This window comes from Ranitomeya variabilis, chromosome 4 (assembly GCF_051348905.1).
Source record: "Ranitomeya variabilis isolate aRanVar5 chromosome 4, aRanVar5.hap1, whole genome shotgun sequence".
Taxonomy (NCBI): domain Eukaryota; kingdom Metazoa; phylum Chordata; class Amphibia; order Anura; family Dendrobatidae; genus Ranitomeya; species Ranitomeya variabilis.
Window position 1 is genome coordinate 666,938,380 of NC_135235.1, and position 22,115 is coordinate 666,960,494.

Here is a 22,115-nt window from a genome sequence, read left to right on the forward strand (position 1 = left end):
AAACTGCTGTACTGTGAGTGAGGTGCAGGCGGGGATGTTATGGATTGAGAAAGATGTGATGTGTTCAGCATCTGAGATCGGTCAAAAACAGCATATCCACTTCCATAACAGTTGACAGGCTCTCACTCACCCTGACGTAACAGGTAAACAAGTGGAGGTTCTGTGGACAGACACATGTGCGAGAACACTTGCCACAGTGATGGAGGAGAAAGAAGCAGCAGATGCAGTAGCTGGTGGTTGGTGAGGCCCACTAGTCAGTATTTTAATGCAGTGAGATTCTTAGACTAATGCATGTTGATTGCACATGTGCTGGTTAATTCATGTAATAGTCAAATTAATGGATTTTTGGCATCTACTCAGTCGATTTTTTCAAAGTTGGCAGATAACGTGAGATGGGTCATCCTTTGCAGTCTCATAAAAAGGCCAGGCTTGCCAACCCTTGCCACCCCTGCGAACTGCAGAGCCACGATCGCTGCTTACCACAGCCAGAGTTCTGGCTGAGGAGGCAGTGCTTGTCGTGGTTGCATCACTCAGTGTCTGTGCGGGAAGCCGCAACGTAACCTACTCGTCTTCCTCCTCCTCCTCTGGTGATGATGAGCTACTTAGCTGCATTCCTCTGGATTCACACCAAGTGGGATCTACAACCTCATCCTCTCTGTTCTCCTAGTCCTCCCCCTGAGAATCTCCCTCCTCCTCTTCCTGCCCTGACAGTTTGAGTGCCCCTCAGGTATCTGAGTGTCATCAGGATCATCTCCACAACTTAAGACAAAGATTTTGCCTAAAGTCCCCACAGCCCCTCCTCATGACTACTCGACTCTCCTCCTCCAAAACCAACTTCTCCACCATCACAGAAGATCAGCTTTCCTTTCTACTCTCCATATCACATCTCACCACCTGTGCACTTGACACCATCCCGTCCCGCCTCATTCCAAACCTTACCAGTCTTCATCCAAACGCTAACTCACCTCTTCAACCTGTCACTAACACCTGGCGTCCTCCCCTCATGCTTCAAACATACCTCGATCACACCCATTCTTAAAAAGCCCTCCATTGACCCATCCTCTGTATCTAGCTATCACCCCATATCTCTTCTCCCCTATGCCTCAAAACTATTGGAACAGCAAGTCCATGTTGAACTGTCCACCCACCTCGCCTCTTGCTCTAGGTTAATTGATGCCACTTTTCCTGGTGTCTCCCCCTAATTTGAGCTGTTTTGGCTGCTTTTGGTTTTGCCTCCTATAGAATTCAATGTCGTCCGGGTATGTTCGTCAAACCATTCGGCATCGGGACGTTCGCCAAGCCAAACTAAATCTTGAAAAGTTCGCTCATCTCTAATCACTACTCCTAACCCCAAACATAAGCTTCTTCTCGTCCACCATGACAACCAGCACAGCAGAGTCCTGCATACACTGAGGCCCCTGATCATGTGACCCCTGACTCCTCCCCTCCTGTGACCTCACCACAGGTCCTGTGTGCACAGAGCAGCCATACATCTGCTGTGCATCTTTGCAGGTGGAGGTAGGTGCTGGAGATTCCCCATTACTGGGCTCAGGCACCATACACATTAGACAGCGAGAAGAGAACAATCGTCCAGTCGATAGCTTTCCCCTCCACATACAGTAATGCTCAGCTGTGCTCCTGTGTTCTCTAGTCAGAGCTATTGATTGAATCATCTGGCTGTTGTTTATTTTTGTTGAAAATCTTACAGATTGAAAACTTCTCTCCCCTGACATCATCTGCACGGAGAGTACAAAAGTCTATACACAGGCGGTGTTATATAAGTCTGGTTGTGCTTTTCTCTGGATGATGCTCCTGTGTTTTCTTCAGGTCCCTACAATATCGGATCCTCTCAGTGGAGATCTTCTACATAAGAGAATTACCCTAATTGACCCGTCAAGAATGGAGCTGGACAAAGAAAAGATGGCGGAGGGGATAATACACCTCACCCTAGAGATCCTCTTCCGGCTTACTGGAGAGGTGAGAGATTCTGATGACGTCACATTACATCATTCTTATCTATGGGAATGGACAGATGGATAAAACTGGAGAGGTGAGGACTCTGGAAATGTCTGTAGTGAGGTTTATTAATGTGTCTCTCCATATCCAGGATTACACAGTAGTGAAGAAGACCTCTAGTGAGCGCTGTCAGACCCCTGTGTCTGAGGGATGGGGAAGACCCCTGAGCCCAATCACGGGGCCTTCACCTCACCCCCTGATACATGAGGACATCAATGACCAGAAGATCCTGGAACTCACCTACAAGATGATTGGGCTGCTGACTGGAGAGGTGACACTGCTGGGAATGCTGGGACATTATACAGTAACACTATGAAGGGATCGGGGGATGACAGTATCATTGTATCTGTCAGGTTCCTATTAGGTGTCAGGATGTCGCTGTCTATTTCTCCATGGAGGAGTGGGAGTATTTAGAAGGACACAAAGATCTGTACCAGGACGTCATGATGGAGGTTCCCCAGCCCCTCACATCACCAGGTAATAGACAGGACTAAATACACAAGGCCTATAATTATCTGTATATAAAGAATTAATTCAGTCCCTGTATGTGTTTCCTCCAGTTCTACCCAGTAAGAGGACAACACCAGAGAGATGTCCCCGTCCTCTTCTTCCACAGGACTGTAAACAAGAAAATCCCGATGTTCCTCAGGATCATCAGGTAGATGGAGAGAAGGTGTCATGAGACCTCCCCTATGATGTGTAGACGGCTGTGAAGGTCTTGTGCTCAGTCTTGTTTTATCCACCAGGATTATATGTTTTATACTTCTGTAATGTGAACGGTGGAGATAGCAGGATTAGAGCTGATCATAGATGTGACTTCTCCATCTGTCTGTGACTTTTACAATATTTGTTTCAGGGTGAAGATCTGACCCATATTAATACTGCAGAGACAGATGTGAATGGTGATGAATGGTGTAAAGTGGAGATTCCTACATATGATTACCCAGGCGAGTATTAACTAATAAATATAGCGAAATTACAGATTCTTCTCATTCAGCAGCTGCTACAATGTGGGGTGTACTAAAAAGAATGAACATTGTAAGGGTGTTTTCGCACTGCATTCAAGCACCCAATCAGTGGCTCCTGTTGTGGCTTATGTCCAAACTTCCAGCAAAAAGGAATTCGGGCATATATACAGACGGGGCCAGACTACAATGGTGCCGACAGAGCCAATGTGTGCTCTGCCGTGCATAAATTTCAGGCATATACTCCTACTGGAAGTCTATGGCCCCATCAGTGCATATGTACAAATCCCGTTTTGTGGGATTTTCGGACTTAAATCCCTATGGGGCCACCGGACAGATGCCTATACCCAATATAAAACCATCCTTAAAATATAACATCCAGTATAGTGGTCAACCACTCATTGGTTAGGCACATATATTATACACCACCAATCTTTGTGTCAATATGCATCAGGTATCACACCACCAATCTTTACAAATTTTATTGTGTCAAAATGCATCAGGTGTCAAGTAAATAGGTGCACAATGAATAAGTAACAAGTACCAACCACCAGAGTTTGAGACCAAATACCAAGGAATTAATGGCACGGATATATATTTTAAAATTACTTTATTAAAGCTGGTAATAGCATATTTCATGTGCACATGTTGGAGAATATAAAAACAATATAATAGGTGACAGATATATAAATAAATTAATCACCAGTATATACAAAAAATAGGCATAAGGTGTACCACATAGGAAAGGGTTAATCTCAGGGCTCTCATTCAGGACTATGAATTGTTGTGTATCACAAGTGATAGAAAAAAATAAATTAGACAGTGTAAGAATAAAATTATTAAAATATTAAACGTAAGATAAATTTCCCACAGCAAAATACGTGGGTTATAAACCTGTGCAGCAGTGCTATGTGCAATGTGCAAAAAAGCTGAACAGAGTAAAGTGCTGAGTGCAAAAATCCAATAGTCCCGAAATATATGGGAGTACCTGTACCTTATATGGCGTCACCAGGATCCAAACAATGCGCACCCCAACGCACGTTTCGGATTTAGAATCATTCGACCACAATGAATAAGTGTAGTGCCTAATATTCACTGACCATAATGAGATTCGAAGCAGATATAGAGTAGGCAAACAGCATTTAAACACTCGACAGGTTTCTCTTTTAAATAGGTTCACCAGGAGAACTATTTCAATTGTCACTTATTATTATTATTTATTTATACATCACAATTAATTCCATGGTGCTGTACATGAGACGGGGTTACATCAAAATACAAATATCACTTACAGTGAAGAAAAATTGATACAGAGGGGAGAGGACCTTGCCCTTGCGGGCTTACATTCTACAGGATTATGGGGAAGGAGACAGTAGGTCGGGGGTTGCAGTAGCTCCAGTGGTGTTGAGGTGGCCGTGTGGTCATTACAGGTTGTAAGCTTCTTTGAAGAGATGGGTTTTCAGGTTCTTTTGAAGGATCCAAATGTGGTGGATAACCGGACGTGTTGGGGCACAGAATTCCAGAGGATGGGGGATATTCGGGAGAAGTCTTGGAGGCGATTGGGTGAGGAGCGAATAAGCGTGGAGGAGAGAAGGAGGTCTTGGGAGGACCGGAGATTACGTGAGGGAAGATATTGAGAGATTAGTTTGGAAATATACAGAGGAGAAAGGTTATGGATGGCTTTGTAGGTCAGTGTTAGTAGTTTAAACTAGATATGCTGGGAAATTGGGAGCCAGTGAAGGGATTTGCAAAGAGGGGAAGCAGGAGAGCAGCGAGGAGAGAGATTAGTTGGGCAGCAAAGTTAAGAACGGACTGGAGAGGTGCAAGGGTGTTAGCAGGGAGGCCACAAAGGAGGATGTTGCAGTAGTCGAGGCGAGATATGATTAGGGCATGCCCAAGCATTTTGGTATAGTGAGTGTTGAGGAAAGGATGGATTCTGTAAATATTTTCGAGCAGGAGGCGACAGGAGGTGGTGACAGCTTGGATGTGCGGTTTAAAAGACAGGGCAGAGTCAAGGCTTACCCTGAGGCAGCGGATTACCGGGACAAGGGAAAGTGTGAATTCATTTATTGTGATAGATAGATCAGGTAGGGAAGGCGTGTGAGATGGAGGAAAGATAATTAGTTCGATTTTGTCCACATTGAGTTTGAGGAAGCGAGAGGAGAAGAAGGAGGATATGGCTGATAGACACTTTGGGATTCTAGACAGCAGAGAGGTGACATCTAGGCCAGAGAGGTAGATAATAATAATAATCTTTATTTTATATAGCGCTAACATATTCCGCAGCGCTTTACAGTTTGCACACATTATCATCGCTGTCCCCAATGGGGCTCACAATCTAAATTCCCTATCAGTATGTCTTTAGATCTGAGTGTCAGTAGATGGTACTAGAAGCCATAGGACTTTATGAGTTGTCCCAGACCAAGGGTATAGATTGAGAAGAGAAGAGGTCCTGGGACAGAGCCTTGAGGGACACCAACAGAGAGAGGGCGAGATGAAGAGGTAGTATGGGAGTAGGAAACGCTAAATGTGCGGTTGTGAGGTATGAGGAGATCCAGGATAGAGCAAGGTCTTTGACACCAAAGGAAGAGAGGATCTGTAGTAGGAGGCAGTGGTCAACTGTGTCGAAGGCAGAGGACAGGTCTAGGAGGAGGAGTATAGAGAATTATCTGTTAGATTTGGCTGTAAGTAAGTCTTTCGTAAGTTTGGTCAGGGCAGTCTCAGTGAAATGGTGGGGACCGAAGCTAGATTGTAGGCTGTCGAAGAGAGAGTTAGATGCAAGCTGTGAGGAAAGTTCGGCGTGGACACGCTGCTCAAGTAGTTTGGAAGCAAATGGGAGCAAAGATATGGGGCAGTAGCTGGACATAGTGCTCGGGTCAAGGGAAGGCTTTTTGAGGATAGGTGTGATTGTGGCATGTTTGAAAGCAGAGGGGAAGGTACCAGGAGTTAAGGTACCTTCACACTAAGCGACTTTGCAGCGAGAACGACGATGATCCGTGACGTTGCAGCGTCCTGGATAGCGATCTCGTTGTGTTTGACACGCAGCAGCGATCTGGATCCCGCTGTGATATCGCTGTTCGGAGCTAGAAGTCCAGAACTTTATTTCGTCGCTGATCACCCGCTGTCATCGCTGGATCGGCATGTGTGACGCCGATCCAGCGATGTGTTCACTTGTAACCAGGGTAAATATCGGGTTACTTAGGGCAGGGCCGCACTTAGTAATCCGATATTTACCATGGTTACCATTGTAATAGTTAAAAAAAAAACCAGTACATACTCACATTCTGATGTCTGTCATGTCCCCCGGCGTCCACAGGGTTACGCGCTGCTGCCGAGAGCTTCCTGCACTGACTGTATCAGCGCCGGCCGTAAGGCAGAGCACAGCGGTGACATCACCGCTGTGCTCTGCTTTACCTCCGGCGCTGACACATTCAGTGCAGGAATGCTCTGAGCAGCAGCGCGTAACCCTGTGGACGCCGGGGGACGTGACAGACATCAGAATGTGAGTATGTACTGTTTTTTTTTTTTTTTTTTTACTTTTACAATGGTAACCAGGGTAAATATCGGGTTACTAAGCGCGGCCCTGCACTTAGTAACCCGATGTTTACCCTGGTTACCCGGGTGCTGCAGGGGGACTTCGGCATCTTTGAAGACAGTTTCAACGATGCCGAAGTCGTTCCCCTGATCGTTGGTCGCTGGAGAGAGCTGTCTGTGTGACAGCTCCCCAGCGACCACACAACGACTTACCAACGATCACGGCCAGCTCGTATCGCTTATCGTGATCGTTGGTAAGTCGTTTAGTGTAACGGTACCTTTAGTGATGGATTGAAGAGATGGCTTAGGGATGGGATTAGTGTGGTGATGAGGCTGGGGAGGAGGTGGGATGGGATGGGGTCAAATGCACACGTGGTGAGATGTGATTTGGAGAGAAGATGAGCAATCTGTCCTTCAGTGATTTTGGGGAGGGAAGTTATGGGGTTAGGGCATTGGTCTGGCATACAAAGGGGTTGTGGTGGTCGGACAACAAAGACTTGCCTTGTTTTTTATATCTTATTTTTGAAGTGTGTGGCAAAATCCTCAGAGATTAAGGAAGTCGGATGGGGCAGTGGTGGGCGGAGGAGAGAGTTAAAGGTGTTGAACAACTGTTTGGGGTTGTGAGATAAACCTTATGACTTACCTTAAGAGTAGTTATACTGGAATGCTTGTTGATGTACTCCAGGGCACATGCGGAGTGTTGATAATCCCCCAGATAGCACGCACCACGCTAATCCCCTGCCAGACTCTTGTGCGTTCCATCATGATTAAGATTGAGTGTTCACCTGAAACGCGTAGATGTGAGCGTTATATTAAGGCTAGATCACCTGTCATCATGATTCTTTATGTCCTGTGTATGGATTTCATCTATATAATTAAGAATCTATTTGTGAAGATGGACTATTTCTTCATTTATCGTTCCAGGCATGCGTTTCACTGTGGAAATGCTTGAATATGCGTTCCACAGCAAACACAGGCTCTACATATTAATGCATGTAAGATTCGGCAAGTAGGCACTAACAATCCAAACGCTATGGGGTGTAGATTATATCATGCTATCAGACAAAGAATATATTAAACACAGAATGATCTCCTTTTAATAATGAAATAGATATATATTCAGCAAAAGATATTCATATATATATTCTGTGATATATTAATAACTCATACACTCAACATTCGCCCCCAATAGCATTAAATTCAGCTAGCCATAATGTATAAAATAAATATCCATCGTTTTTGGATGTATATTAAAAACTAACCACCCATTAGTGTGAATGAGTAAATAACTGACATTTTTTCAAGAAGTAAATTGTGATATGTCAATTGCAACACCAGAAGTCAATAGGAGAATAGCTATGGGCAAATCAACAATAAAGGCACTGGACAAAGTCTTGAAATAGAGGAGCATTTCACTGGTAGCAAAGGTATGACTCATACATAGTCTGGTCTTTTCTGTGGTAACAAATGGTAGTGAGACCTGGACAATAAAGAAACAAGACAGAAGAAGATTAAACGCCTTCAAAATGAAATGTGGTGCTGGAGAAGGATGTTATCAATACCATGGATGGCAAGAAGAACAAACAAACCAATTTTGGGACAAGTCAAACCAAAAATGTTACTTGAAGCAAGGCTGCCATTTACCTGCTTTGGACACATCATACGAAGAGATCAATCACTGGAGAAGGACATTATGGTCGGGAGATTTGAAGGAACAAGGCGAAGAGGAAGAGCAGCAACCCGATGGCTTTATACTATCAATATAATAGCAGAGAAGACCCTGGTGGACCTATCTAGGCTTGTACAAGATCAATCTTCTTACAGAACGTTCATCCATTAAGTTGCCATGACTCGAGGTCGTGCCAAACACCGCTAAATAAATTACTTCTGTACAGGTGCTTTTCACAAAATTAGAATATCATCAAAAAGTTCATTTATTTCAGTTCTTCAATACAAAAAGTGAATCTCATTGTTAAATATGCTTATTTTCGCACATTTATTTAATAAAAACTATTCACCAGGTGCATTACTCTTAAAGAAAAAGGTCACGATAGTCTCATAAAAAAGGTAGTGGTTTATTGAACTGTCCACAGAAAAACCACATTGCAACAGAACATAAAAATAGATGAAATAGTTACGAACAGATTGTCCATGTGTAAATATCAGCACTTGATACTCATCTTTCCCAAACTTCTGAATGGTAATAGCCATCTGTCTGTGTGAAATCTGAAGGTCATCATGGCTACCGCTACCAGCTGTTGCTTTCTTGTCTGATGTCCATGGAGAATGATGGTGAAGGCAGGAGTTGACAGCCCCCACGTGACAAAAGAGCCCCCCCCTCCTAAGAGCTGTGTTTATATATGTGTCCTACCGACCACGTGTTCCCTTTTATATGGTGTTGACTTATGCTCTGAGCTACATACACAGAAATAGCCCTTTGTAATGTCAGCAAGAAGCAATGTGCTCAGTACTGAATTGAATAAGAATAATTCAATTAATAATTAATATTTAACACTCATATATTATATAGTCATTACAAACAGAGAGATCTATTTCAAGTGTTTATTTCTGTTAATGTTGATGATTATGGCTTACAGCCAATGAAAACCCAAAAGTCATTATCTCAGTAAATTAGAATACTTTATAACACCAGCTTGAAAAATAATTTTAAAATCCGAAATGTTGGCTTTCTGAAATGTATGTTCAGTAAATACACTCAATACTTGGTCTGGGCTTCTATTGCATCAATTACTGCATCACTGCGGCATGGCATGGAGGCGATCAGCCTGTGGCCCTGCTGAGGTGTTATGGAAACCCAGGTTGCTTTGATAGTAACCTTCATCTTGCCTGCATTGTTGAGTCTGGTGTCTCTCATCTTTCTTTTGACAGTACCCCATAGATTCTCTATGAGGTTAAGGTCAGGCGAGTTTGCTGGCCAATCAAGCACAGTGATACTGTTGTTTTTAAACCAGATATTGGTACTTTTGGCAGTGTGGACAGGTGCCAAGTCCTGCTGGAGAATGAAATTTCCACCTCCAAAAAGCTTGTCGCCAGAGGGAAGCATGGAGTGCTCTAAAATTTCCTGGTAGACGGCTGCGCTGACTTTGGTCTTGATAAAGCACAGTAGACTTACACCAGCAGATGACATGGCTCCCCAAACCATCACTTCTTTAGCAATGACCTTTTGTGGCTTACCCTCCTTGTGGAGTGTGTCTATGACTGCCTTCTGGACATCTGTCAAGTCATCAGTCTTCCCCATGATTGTGGAGCCTACTGAAACAGACCAAGGGACCTTTTTAAACACTTAGGAAGCCTTTGCAGGTGTTTTTTGTTAATTAATCTAAGTTACTGAGATAATGACTTTTGGGTTTTCATTTACTGTAAGCCATAATCATCAACATAAACAGAAATAACAGTTGAAATAGGTCACTCTGTTTGTAATGACTCTACATAATTACGAGGTTCACTTTTTGTATTGAAGTACTGAAATAAATCACCCTTTTGATGATATTCTAATTTTGTGAGAAGCACCTGTACGTACATAGTGGATTTACTTCTGACTTTTTTACAAATGGGCCGGGGGGCCTCTTACTGTGCTGCCAGCTTTGACTTAATGGGCCATTAGAATAGTGAGACTTTTTATATAAGTAAGGGTACCGTTACACAAAACGATTTACCAACGATCACGACCAGCGATACGACCTGGCCGTGATCGTTGGTAAGTCGTGTGGTCGCTGGGGAGCTGTCACACAGACAGCTCTCCAGCGACCAACGATGCCGAGGTCACTGCCGGCCGTAAAGTGAAAGCAGAGAACAGCGGTGACGTCACCGCTGTGCTCTGCTTTCACTTTACGGCCGGCAGTCAGTCAGTGCGGGAAGCAGACGGCAAGGGACCTGACGGACACCGGAATGTGAGTATGTACTGTTTGTTTTTTTTTACATTTACGATGGTAACCAGGGTAAACATCGGGTTACTAAGCGCGGCCCTGCGCTTATTAACCCGATGTTTACCCTGGTTACAAGCGAACGCATTGTTGGATCGGTGTCACACACACCGATCCAGCGATGACAGCGGGAGATCCAGCAACGAAAGAAAGTTCCAAACGATCTGCTACGACGTACGATTCTCAGCGGGGTCCCTGATCGCTGCTGTGTGTCAGACACAGCGATATCGTATGGATATCGCTGGAACGTCACGGATCGTGCCGTCGTAGCGACAAAAGTGCCACTGTGAGACGGTACCCTTAGGTGCAGAATTTACTTTCATTTCCTCCCTCGGCTGGGGGGAAGAATGTGAAAAGTAAATAAGAGAAGCATTACTCACCAGTCACAGCCCCTGATGCTTCAGCGCTCTTCTCCGGTCTTTCTGTACTGAACTGCAGCCATAATATGCCATATTCAATATGTGAGCACTGCAGTTCATAAATGGCCTCACCAGGGCTGGACTGGGACTAAAATTCAGCCCTGGCATTTGAAGTTACACAGGCCCACTTGTCACATGGTGACTGTATAATATCTTTGTACACTTGTAGGTTACAAGTGAGGGGAATGTAACACGACTATATAACATGCTGTATCCAGCATTAGAGCTCGGTCCTATTTATTGCTTTTAGTTGCAGTACCAAGAAAAGCCGCTACTTTACCTACATAACTGGATCTCTTAGATAGTGAAGGGATTGAAATGACCAAAGGCTATGGAACCTCATTCTGATGCTCCATAAACTTTGCCTACAGCCACTTTTGGTTCTGCTGTGCAGCACGAGACCCGGTGACTCTGAAAAGCGGTGACATCAGTAACGTCACCGCTCTTCAGATATTCCGGGTCTTGCGCTGAGCTCGGCGACTGTGAAGAGCGGTATTGTTACTACCGTCACCGCTCTTCAGAGTCGCTGGGTGTCGCCAGGTCTGGGCTAGTAGTGGGGGTGTCTGATAGACACCTCTCCATTACTTACACCAGGGATTGATAGCAGCTGATATTACGCAGCTGACATCAACCCTAAAAATCATTACACATACCAGAATTAAATGCTTTGGCGGCTGGGAAGAGCAGTAGAGTTAGCCCTATTCCCAGGCGCCGGGTTCTAACTACAACTGTCATCATTCTTGCCTGGTCTCCCTGTGAAGCATTTTTGCTGTATTTACATGCTCTGATCTCAGGCCACTAAACGAGTGTGATCGACAATACTGAAGTCGTTTGCTTGTTTCTCGGCCTCTTTCCACCAACCCAGAAAGAATGAAGGGAACAGAACAATCACAATTAGATCAATCTGTCCCCATACAGTATCATGTTATCAGCAGCACAACTACAGTTTACACCGGCAATGTGCTGCTGAGAACAAGGATTTCTGTTCCCACATAAACAATCCAATCACTCGATGAATAGGCAGCATTGTTTTAATATAACAGCTTGTTTAATATAATACACCCCATAGTCCTCCATATATTGTAATGTGCACCTCAGTCCTCCATATAGTATAATACACTCCTCAGTCCTCCATATAGTATAATACACTCCTCAGTCCTCCAAATAGTATAATACACTCCTCAGTCCTCCATATAGTATAATACACTCCTCATAGTGCTCCATATAGTATAATGCACCGCTATAGTCATCCATGTAGTACAATTCACTTCCCATAGTATAATTCACCCCATAGTTCTTCATATAGTATAACGTATTCCCCATAGTCCTCGATACAGTATAATGCAGCCCACATATAGCATAATGCCACTCCAGAGTGTAATGCAGCCACCCCACAGAATATATTGTAGTCCCGAGCATAATGTAACCCCCCAGAGAATATAATGCAGCCCCCTGATATAGTATAATGCAGCCCCTGCATATATAATATATGGTAGCCCCCTCAGAGCATAATGCAGCCCCCCATAGAATACAATGCAGCCCTCCTCATATAGTATGATGCAGCTCCCCATAGAATATAATGTAACTCCATAAAAGAGTATGATGCAATCCTCCCTCATAGAATGTAATACAGCCCCCATAGAATGTAAAACAGTCCCCATAGAATGTAATACAGCCCCCCATAAAATATAATACAACCCCCATAGAATGTAATACACCCCCCCCATAGTATGTAATACAGTCCCTCCATAGAATTTAATGCAACCCCCTATAGAATGTAATACAGCCCCCCCATAGAATGTAATACAGCCCCCCCATAGAATGTAATACAGGCCCCATAGAATTTAATACAAGCCCCCATAGTATGTAGTACAGCCCCCCATAGAATGTAATACAGCCCCCATAGTATGTAATACAGCCCCCCATAGAATGTAATACAGCCCCCTATAGAATATAATACAACCCCCATAGAATGTAATGTAGCGCCCCCCCCCCAATAGCCCCACAATCCAGTTATCACTCATTGACATATTAAAAAAAAAAACATACAATCCTCACCTCTCCTCGTGCCCAGTGCTGCTCCTGGCTCCGGTCTCAGCGGCTGCAGTCTGCCCGGCACACAGCAGGTACGCGATGATATGACGTCATCGCGCACCCGCAGTGTCAGAGGCAGAGCGGGGAATGATGGGAGAGGTAGCATCTATGACGCTGGTATAGTTGAATGCGGCGGTGCCAGCGGGGGGGGTGAGTCGGCGCTGGCGGGGGGGAGTCGGCTCAGTAGCAGAGCGTGCAGGGATCGAGCGGCCCACTACTGGCACCGGCCCTTCTGGCATTTGCCAGAAGTGCCCGATAGCCAGTCCGGCCCTGGGCCTCACCTTATATGTGATGCAACGGTCATATGCGATACAGAGCACGTTATCATAGCAGCCAAGTAGACCAAGATTGTAGAGGAGTGCTAAAGTGGTAGCCGGGGAAACCACTTTGCAAATTAATATGCCATTCAAGTTTTACACATTCTACAAAGTCAGGGCTTCTTCATACACAATTGTACTGCTCCTCCGTTCTGCACTAAAATGCATGTTATGGTCAAGGATTGTGCAAAACAGGCAACCCCTAATAGTACTGACTGAAAGGCTCATTTATGATCCTCCACTGAGTGTCTTACTACAAAATAGTGGTGATCAACACTCTGAAACATGAACCTAGGAAAATGCTGATTTTAAAAATGAGAGTAAAAACTGCTAGAGAATATCCTGGTTGCCTGATATCATTATTTACCGGTCCTTGCTCTGTGGCCTTCGGTTAGAATGTGAACTATTTTGTCACCAATTTAAAAAATTTTTTTCCATACTTATATTATTGAAAAAGTAATAAAAGTATTATTCTTGGCAGGTGACGTTATTAGGGAATCAGAGGGACTTCTGTCATCTTCAGATTTTCAATCATACGATCTTGGTGTGCCACAAGACGCATATGAAGAACATTGCATCATCCCAGCTGTATCTTCAGTGCTTGACAGCAAAGATCTACAATTTGATTCTTTTAAACAGGTCCTATCTTCTGATTCATCACAGACTATTAAGGAAAATAAAAATCACAGAAAGGATGTTATAACTACCATAGGAAAGAAGACATTTTCATGTCCAGATTGTGGGGAATATTGTAGATCTAAATCAACTCTCAATAGACATATGAGAAGTCACACACAGAAGAAGTCTTATGCATGTCTAGAATGTGGGAAATGTTTTACTAAGAGTTCAAGTCTTGTTATCCATCTGAGAACACACACAGGTGAAAAGCCTTTTTCATGTTCGGAATGTGGGAAATGTTTTACAAGTAAATCAACTCTTGTTACACATCAGAGAACCCACACAGGGGAGAAGCCTTATTCATGTTCAGACTGTGGAAAAGATTTTAATCACATATCAAATCTTGTTGCCCATCAGAGAACTCACACAGGGGAGAAGCCATATTCATGTTCAGACTGTGAGAAATGTTTTGTGTGTAAATCGTATTTGGTTAGACATCAAAAAAGTCACATAAGGAAGAAGAAATATATTTTCTTTAAAAACAACTTTTGTTAAACATTAAAGGGTGAGACGCATTTTTAATACCCTGAGTGTGGGAAATGTTTTACTTGAAAATTAAATTATGTTTATCAGTAATTAAGTCTTGTAATACATATACGCTATGTATTTTGTATGTCCTTACTCTGTATGTGTCTTCTTTTTGCTAGTTGCAGATACGGATGAGTGAATTCGAACTGTAAAGTTTGGGGTTCGTACCGAACACCTAGTGTCCAGAGGTGAACACGGACTTCTTACTGTACATCTGTGTTACTGTTTGGGTTTAGCAGCCTAATAAAGCTTGTTGGAAGGCTGCAGTGCAGCCAATTAACAAACCTTAAAGGTGTGGGCACTTCAGGCTCCGTTACAGCCATGCCAAGTAATGGCATACCTGTGATTGGCCAGTGCACCACGTTTCCTGGCCTGACAGTGTAAAATAAATAATAAATTTAAAAAAAACGACATGAGGTTCCTCCTATTTTTAAAGCAGAAAGCTGTTATCTGGTCTTGTTATGCTGAGAAGGGGCACTGACATCAAGCCCACAGTTTAGTAATGGGGCTGTCTAACAGACGCCTCTCCATTGCTATCCCATGGGTTTGATATCAGCACCAGCTGCAGACATAAACCCTGCAATTTCACTACCCCGATTACTATCACACCAGGGCAATCAAGAAGAGCTGAAGCTAAGAGCCAGAATTGGCACATCTAATGGATGCACCATTTCTGGGTATGGCTTAGGGCTGGACTTATGATATGAAGGGGGTCAATATCCATGGCCATTCCCAGCTTATTAATATCAGCTGTCTGCTTTGCCTTAGTTGTTTATTAAAATTAGAGGGGGCCCCAAGTCATTTTTTTAGGGTCCTTCCATTTTTAATAGCAAAGACGACTGCTGGGGCTGATATTAATAGGCTGGGAGAATCTGTGGTTATTGTCCCCTTCCCAGCATAAAATGATCAGCTCACAGCTATCTCATTTCCCTTGACTGGTTATTAAAAATAGCGGGGACTCCACGTCATTTTTTTCATTTATTTATTAACAGGTACAGTAAACTACATGCAAGTCTCTGCTCCACATGGACCTCCGCCTCCTAGTTCAAGATTATTTTTAAATTTTTTAGTATGTTATTTTAAGCCATTTTCCTATCCACAACCATTTTACAGCACCACAGTTTAGGTCGCCATTGTCTTCTATTGGGTTTGGGTCTGGGGTCAAGTTCTGGTATCCAACGGAACTTTGGACTCAAGTGTGGCTGAACCCGACGAGCCTGAACTTCCACGGGTCCACTCATTCCTAATTGCAGATTCATTGTGAGATACCTTGATTAAATTGTTCAGTAATAAAAACACGATTTTGGATCTTCTGATTTTCTTCCTTATTGTCTTTGTTCATATTCTTTACCAAGGATCATGTTACATCTTTAGTCCAGCACATATACAGTATCTTAATTTTAGGATTACACTGCCTATAACCCTATTGGGATAGATTTGTATACCACAACTGTGTATATTTATTTATTTTTACTTATATTCATATATGTGTATGATAGTTTTGTGTCTTTTTCCCCTTCCATTCTTTTGTGTTACCAGTAACATAGAAGCCCCCTATATTTCCGTTAACAGATGATGGACCTAAGTGGGGACTTGCTTTTTTGTGTATTGAGTTGACGTTTTTATTGGGAACATTTTACATTACGTTTGGGATCACAATTATCCTGTGCTCTCTGCTGACCACTTATACTAAGGTTTCCATCTACAGTTATATGAAAAAGTTTGGGCACCCCAATTAATCTTAAGCTTAATGTTTTATAAAAATTGGTTTTTTTTTGCAACAGCTATTTCAGTTTCATATATCTAATAACTGTTGGACACAGTAATGTTTCTGCCTTGAAGTGAGGTTTATTGTACTAACAGAAAATGTGCAATCTGCATTCAAACAAAATGTTTAAGTATGGGCACGTCACCAGAAAAGTGACATTAATATTTAGCAGATCCTCCTTTTGCAAAAATAACAGCCTCTAGTCGCTTCCTGTAGCTCTTAATGAGTTCCTGGATCCTGGATGAAGGTATTTTTGACCATTCCTCTTTACAAAACAATTCCAGTTCAGTTAAGTTTGATGGTTGCTGAGCATGGACAGCCCTCTTCAAATGATCCCACAGATGTTCAATGATATTCAGGTCTGGGGACTGGGATGGCCATTCCAGAACAGTGTAATTGTTCCTCTGCATGAATGCCTGAGTAGATTTGGAGCGGTGTTTTGGATCATTGTCTTGCTGAAAGATCCATTCCCTGCGTAACTTCAACTTTGTCACTGATTCATGAACATTATTGTCAAGAATCTGCTGATACCGAGAGGAATCCATGCGTCCCTCAACTTTAACAAGATTCCCGGTGCCGGCATTGGCCACACAGCCCCAAAGCATGATGGAACCTCCACCAAATTTTACTGTGGGTAGCAAGTGTTTTTCTTGGAATGCTGTGTTTTTTTGCCGCCATGCATAACGCCTTTTTGTATGACCAAACAACTCAATCTTGGTTTCATCAGTCCACGGGACCTTCTTCCAAAAAGAAGTTGGCTTCTCCAAATGTGCTTTTGCATACCTCAGCCGACTCTGTTTGTGGCGTGCTTGCAGAAACGGCTTCTTTCGCATCACTCTCCCATACAGCTTCTCCTTGTGCAAAGTGCGTTGTATAGTTGACCGATGCACAGTGACACCATCTGCAGCAAGTTGATGCTGCAGCTCTCTGGAGATGGTTTGAGGATTGTCCTTGACTGATCTCACCATTCTTCTCTGCCTTTCTGATGTTTTTCTTGGCCTGCCACTTCTGGACTTAACAAGAACTGTACCTGTGTTCTTCCATTTCCTTACTATGTTCCTCACAGTGGACATTGACAGGTTAAATCTCTTAGACAGCTTTTTGTATCCTTCCCCTGAACATCTATGTTGAATAATCTTTGTTTTCAGATCATTTGACAGTTGTTTTGAGGAGCCCATGATGCCACTCTTCAGAGGAGATTCAAACAGGAGAACAACTTGCAAGTGGCCACTTTAAGTAGCTTTTCTCATGTTTGCATACACCTAGCTATGAAGTTCAAAGCTCAATGAGGTTACAAAACAAAAAAAAAGTGCTTTAGTAAGTCAGTAAAAAGTAGGTAGGAGTATGTAAAACAAGAAAATGATAAGGGTGCCCATACTTATGCACCTCTCAAATTTTGTTTGAATGCAGATTGCACATTTTCTGTTAGTACAATAAACCTCATTTCAAGGCAGAAACATTACTGTGTCCAACAGTTATTAGATATATGAAACTGAAATAGCTGTTGCAAAAAAAAAACAATTTTTATAAACCATTAAGCTTAAGATTAATAAGGGTGCCCAAACTTTTTCATATAACTGTAAATATAACACTACAGGGTTTAGATTTAATAAAGAGACACCTAAAGCCGGAAGACATCCTTCTTTCCTGTCCATCTTCATTTGTCCATTTGAAGCTGGAAAACATATATATATTTTGTTGTATTGCCTGTTTGTTATGGAATTTCCACATGTTGAGGCTGTCTATCAGCCACAAATCATGCAGCTGCAGGGCCCCGGACATAATATACGAACATTATATGAATAGGAGGACACAGAGTTATATTGAACATACAATTTATTTAGAGATGAATACAAGAAAAATAACCAATTTATGCATAATAAAAATGGATAATACATATCATGATGCAATTTGTGAACTACCCAGGTGAGTAAATATGACCTATGGCCACACAGAGAGCCAAGGAAAAGCCTGCTAATACTCAGTGCTCAATATGGTCTAGCATAATTGGACCTTGCACCTATGTTTCAGCATTAAACTGGCAGGCCACTAATAACCATATAAATACCCTATCAGCTTTGGCAATATATCCACATGCAAAGTACATTTGTCTCAATATTTACCCATGTGGTGTTTCTCAGCTTCCTGTGTGGACCTCAGTCACCCCAACGCGCGTTTCGCGTGCCCCCTGAGGAAGCGAGGCTACTGATAGCATGCGAAACGCGCGTTGGGGTGACTGAGGTCCACACAGGAAGCTGAGAAACACCACATGGGTAAATATTGAGACAAATGTACTTTGCATGTGGATATATTGCCAAAGCTGATAGGGTATTTATATGGTTATTAGTGGCCTGCCAGTTTAATGCTGAAACATAGGTGCAAGGTCCAATTATGCTAGACCATATTGAGCACTGAGTATTAGCAGGCTTTTCCTTGGCTCTCTGTGTGGCCATAGGTCATATTTACTCACCTGGGTAGTTCACAAATTGCATCATGATATGTATTATCCATTTTTATTATGCATAAATTGGTTATTTTTCTTGTATTCATCTCTAAATAAATTGTATGTTCAATATAACTCTGTGTCCTCCTATTCATATAATTTATGTATGAGTTGTCTGAACAAATTGGATGGTAGTATATAGCTGGTATTTTTTGTCTAATAATATACGAACATGCCCAGATACTCTGATAACACCCGAGCATGCTCAGATACTCTGATAACACCCGAGCATGCTCAGATACTCTGATAACACCCGAGCATGCTCAGATACTCTAATAACACCCGAGCATGCTCAGATACTCTGATAACACTCGAGCATGCCCAGATACTCTGATAACACCCGAGCATGCTCAGATACTCTGATAACACCTGAGCATGCCCAGATACTCTGATAACACCCGAGCATGTCCAGATACTCTGATAACACCCGAGTATGCTCAGATACTCTGATAACACCCGAGCATGCCCAGATACTCTGATAACACCCGAGCATGCTCAGATACTCTGATAACACCCGAGCATGCCCAGATACTCTGATAACACCCCAGCATGCCCAGATACTCTGATAACACCCGAGCATGCCCAGATACTCTGATAACACCCGAATATGCCCAGATACTCTGATAACACCCGAATATGCCCAGATACTCTGATAACACCCGAGCATGCCCAGATACTCTGGTAACACCCGAATATGCCCAGATACTCTGATAACACCCGAGCATGCTCAGATACTCTGATAACACCCGAGCATGCTCAGATACTCTGATAACACCCGAGCATGCCCAGATACTCTGGTAACACCCGAATATGCCCAGATACTCTGATAACACCCGAGCATGCTCAGATACTCTGATAACACCCGAGCATGCTCAGATACTCTGATAACACCCGAGCATGCCCAGATACTCTGATAACACCCGAGCATGCTCAGATACTCTGATAACACCCGAGCATGCCCAGATACTCTGATGACACCCGAGCATGCCCAGATACTCTGATAACACCCGAGCATGCTCAGATGCTCTGATAACACCCGAATATGCCCAGATACTCTGATAACACCCGAGCATGCCCAGATACTCTGATGACACCCGAGCATGCCCAGATACTCTGATAACACACGAGCATGCTCAGATACTCTGATAACACCCGAGCATGCCCAGATACTCTGGTAACACCCGAATATGCCCAGATACTCTGATAACACACGAGCATGCTCAGATAAGATGTTAGCACTTCTGCTGGAAAATAACGCTAAATGTTGTTTATATTGATCTTAACCATTAATTCTTTGTGACTTCAACATCCAGATCTAAATATTCATCTTGCCCCTATTTATCCCAATCCTGTTGTTTATTTGTTTACTATTTTAGTTCTTTGTTAATGAACGTTATTAATGCATTTGATGTTATTCTAAAACTTTTTCGTTAAGTAATGAATTAAAAAAAAAAAAAAGAACTCCACTACACACCTGATGTGGCTCCGCTCTGGAAAACGTCATACACACACGACTCTGCTTCGCAGACTTCGTACAGACATGGCTCCACCCCGTACACCTCATACACACACGGCTCCGCTCCGTACACCTCATACACACACGGCTCCACTCCGTACACCTCGTAGACGCACAGCTCCGCTCCGTAAACCTCGTAGGTGCGCAGCTCCGCTCCGTAAACCTCGTACACACGCGGCTCCTCTTCATACATCTCGTACACACACGGCTTCGCTCCGTACACCTCACACTCGCGCGGCTCCGCTCTACACGTCATGCACGCACGGCTCCATACAAGTCATGAAAGCACGGCTCCGCTCCGTACACACACAACTCTGCTTCATACACATCATTAACGCACAGCTCCGCTCCGTACACCTCGTATAGGCGCGGCTTCGCTCCAGACACCTCGTACACACGCGGCTCCGCTCAGTACACCTTGTACAGGCACGGCTCCACTCCGTACACCTTGTACACACACGGCTCCGCTCCATACACGTCATGCACACATGGCTCTGCTCCGTACACATCATGCACACATGGCTCCACTCCGTACACATTATGCACATAGAGCTCTGCTCCATCTGCCATCCCCTCCTGAGCTGTCTGCTACCCCCTCTTGAGCTGCATGGCACACTCCTCCTGAGCCATCTGCCACCCCCTCCTGAGCCGTCTGCCACCCCCTCCTGAGCTGTATGGCACCCCCTCCTGAGTCTTTGCCACCCCCTCCTGACCCATCTGTCACCCCCTCCTGAGCCGTCTGCCACCCCCTCCTGAGCTGTGTTGCACACCCCTCCTGAGCTGTACTCCACCTCCAAGCCTTGTGCTGCTGATACTTGGCCATGTAATTCCTGCAACCAGCTACAGTCAGTCCACAACTCCACAGTGAGAGCGGCGGTGACACCATGGATGGTTCTAACACATTTTGAAGAAACCTTTTGGTATTTTAAAGACACATTGTTTTTCCTTGGATCCCACTTTTCCCTTTCTGTAATACTAAGCTGGGAACTGACCTGGGGATAATCTTCTGCACACCAGCTGACATTTCTCCTTCCCTTCAGGAGTGTGAAGGTGAGCCAATATGTCTCTTTAAACTAAATATAAAAATACCAGTAGCGCTTCAATGCCTGGAGATCCTGCTGCAGATAATGATACAGTACCACCCGTCTGTAGCAAAGTCACTAAGTGTGAAAAAAAGGAAAAAGAATCTGCGCTGGAATCAAAATGATGACCCCCCAGTGAGGACTAGGGCTTTAAGCAAAAGGTAACTGCTAAAAACAATGATGTCTGAGATGAGAGCTTCAGGCACTGCCCCGGCAGTGGGAATTGGTCTATTGCGCATTCCTTAGCCTAGTCACGTGATTAATCACGTGGCCGTGACGTCACGTAAGGTCCTGCTAAGCAGAGTACCTAGCGGCTCAGCCCAGCAGCGCGGACACATCCCACGGTGATAGCAATTGCAGGATTCTCTGCCGCCGGCCGGGGCAGTGCCTGAAGCTCTCATCTTAGAAGTTTACCAGCGATACTTGTTCAACCTCACCTCTCCTGGGCAACATAAGTGGACGCCGCTACGGAAGACTACAACGCACATGGTATCTCCACCAGGTACACTCCATTATGATAGCCCTATGAGCTATATTATTTTTATAGTTTTTTATACAAACGATTGTTGCATCACTGCTAGTTGTTTAATTCTTAGTCCACTATTAGTCAACTCCTGGCTTTCACCTAATTTGCAACATTTAGTGATCGCTCCAATCATTATTTTACATCATTGTTTTTAGCAGTTACCTTTTGCTTAAAGCCCTAGTCCTCACTGGGGGGGGGGGTCATAATTTTGATTCCAGCGCAGAT

The 22,115-nt window shown here is 43.7% G+C and overlaps 2 protein-coding genes across 2 annotated transcripts in view; both read left to right on the forward strand.

Moving 5' to 3' along the window:
• Positions 1-1,439: 1,439 nt before the first annotated feature.
• The window catches only part of LOC143766254 (uncharacterized), a 178,505-nt gene continuing 157,829 nt past the window's right edge, over positions 1,440-22,115 (forward strand). Inside the window, exons 1-2 of the mRNA XM_077253782.1 lie at positions 1,440-1,518; positions 1,828-1,977. Coding sequence (XP_077109897.1) covers positions 1,900-1,977 — 78 coding nt within the window. The 5' untranslated portion in view covers positions 1,440-1,518; positions 1,828-1,899. The remainder of the gene's footprint in view (positions 1,519-1,827; positions 1,978-22,115) is intronic.
• The window catches only part of LOC143766255 (uncharacterized), a 28,355-nt gene continuing 27,870 nt past the window's right edge, over positions 21,631-22,115 (forward strand). The window contains exon 1 of the mRNA XM_077253783.1: positions 21,631-21,866. The gene's annotated coding sequence lies outside the window, so the exon portion shown is untranslated. The remainder of the gene's footprint in view (positions 21,867-22,115) is intronic.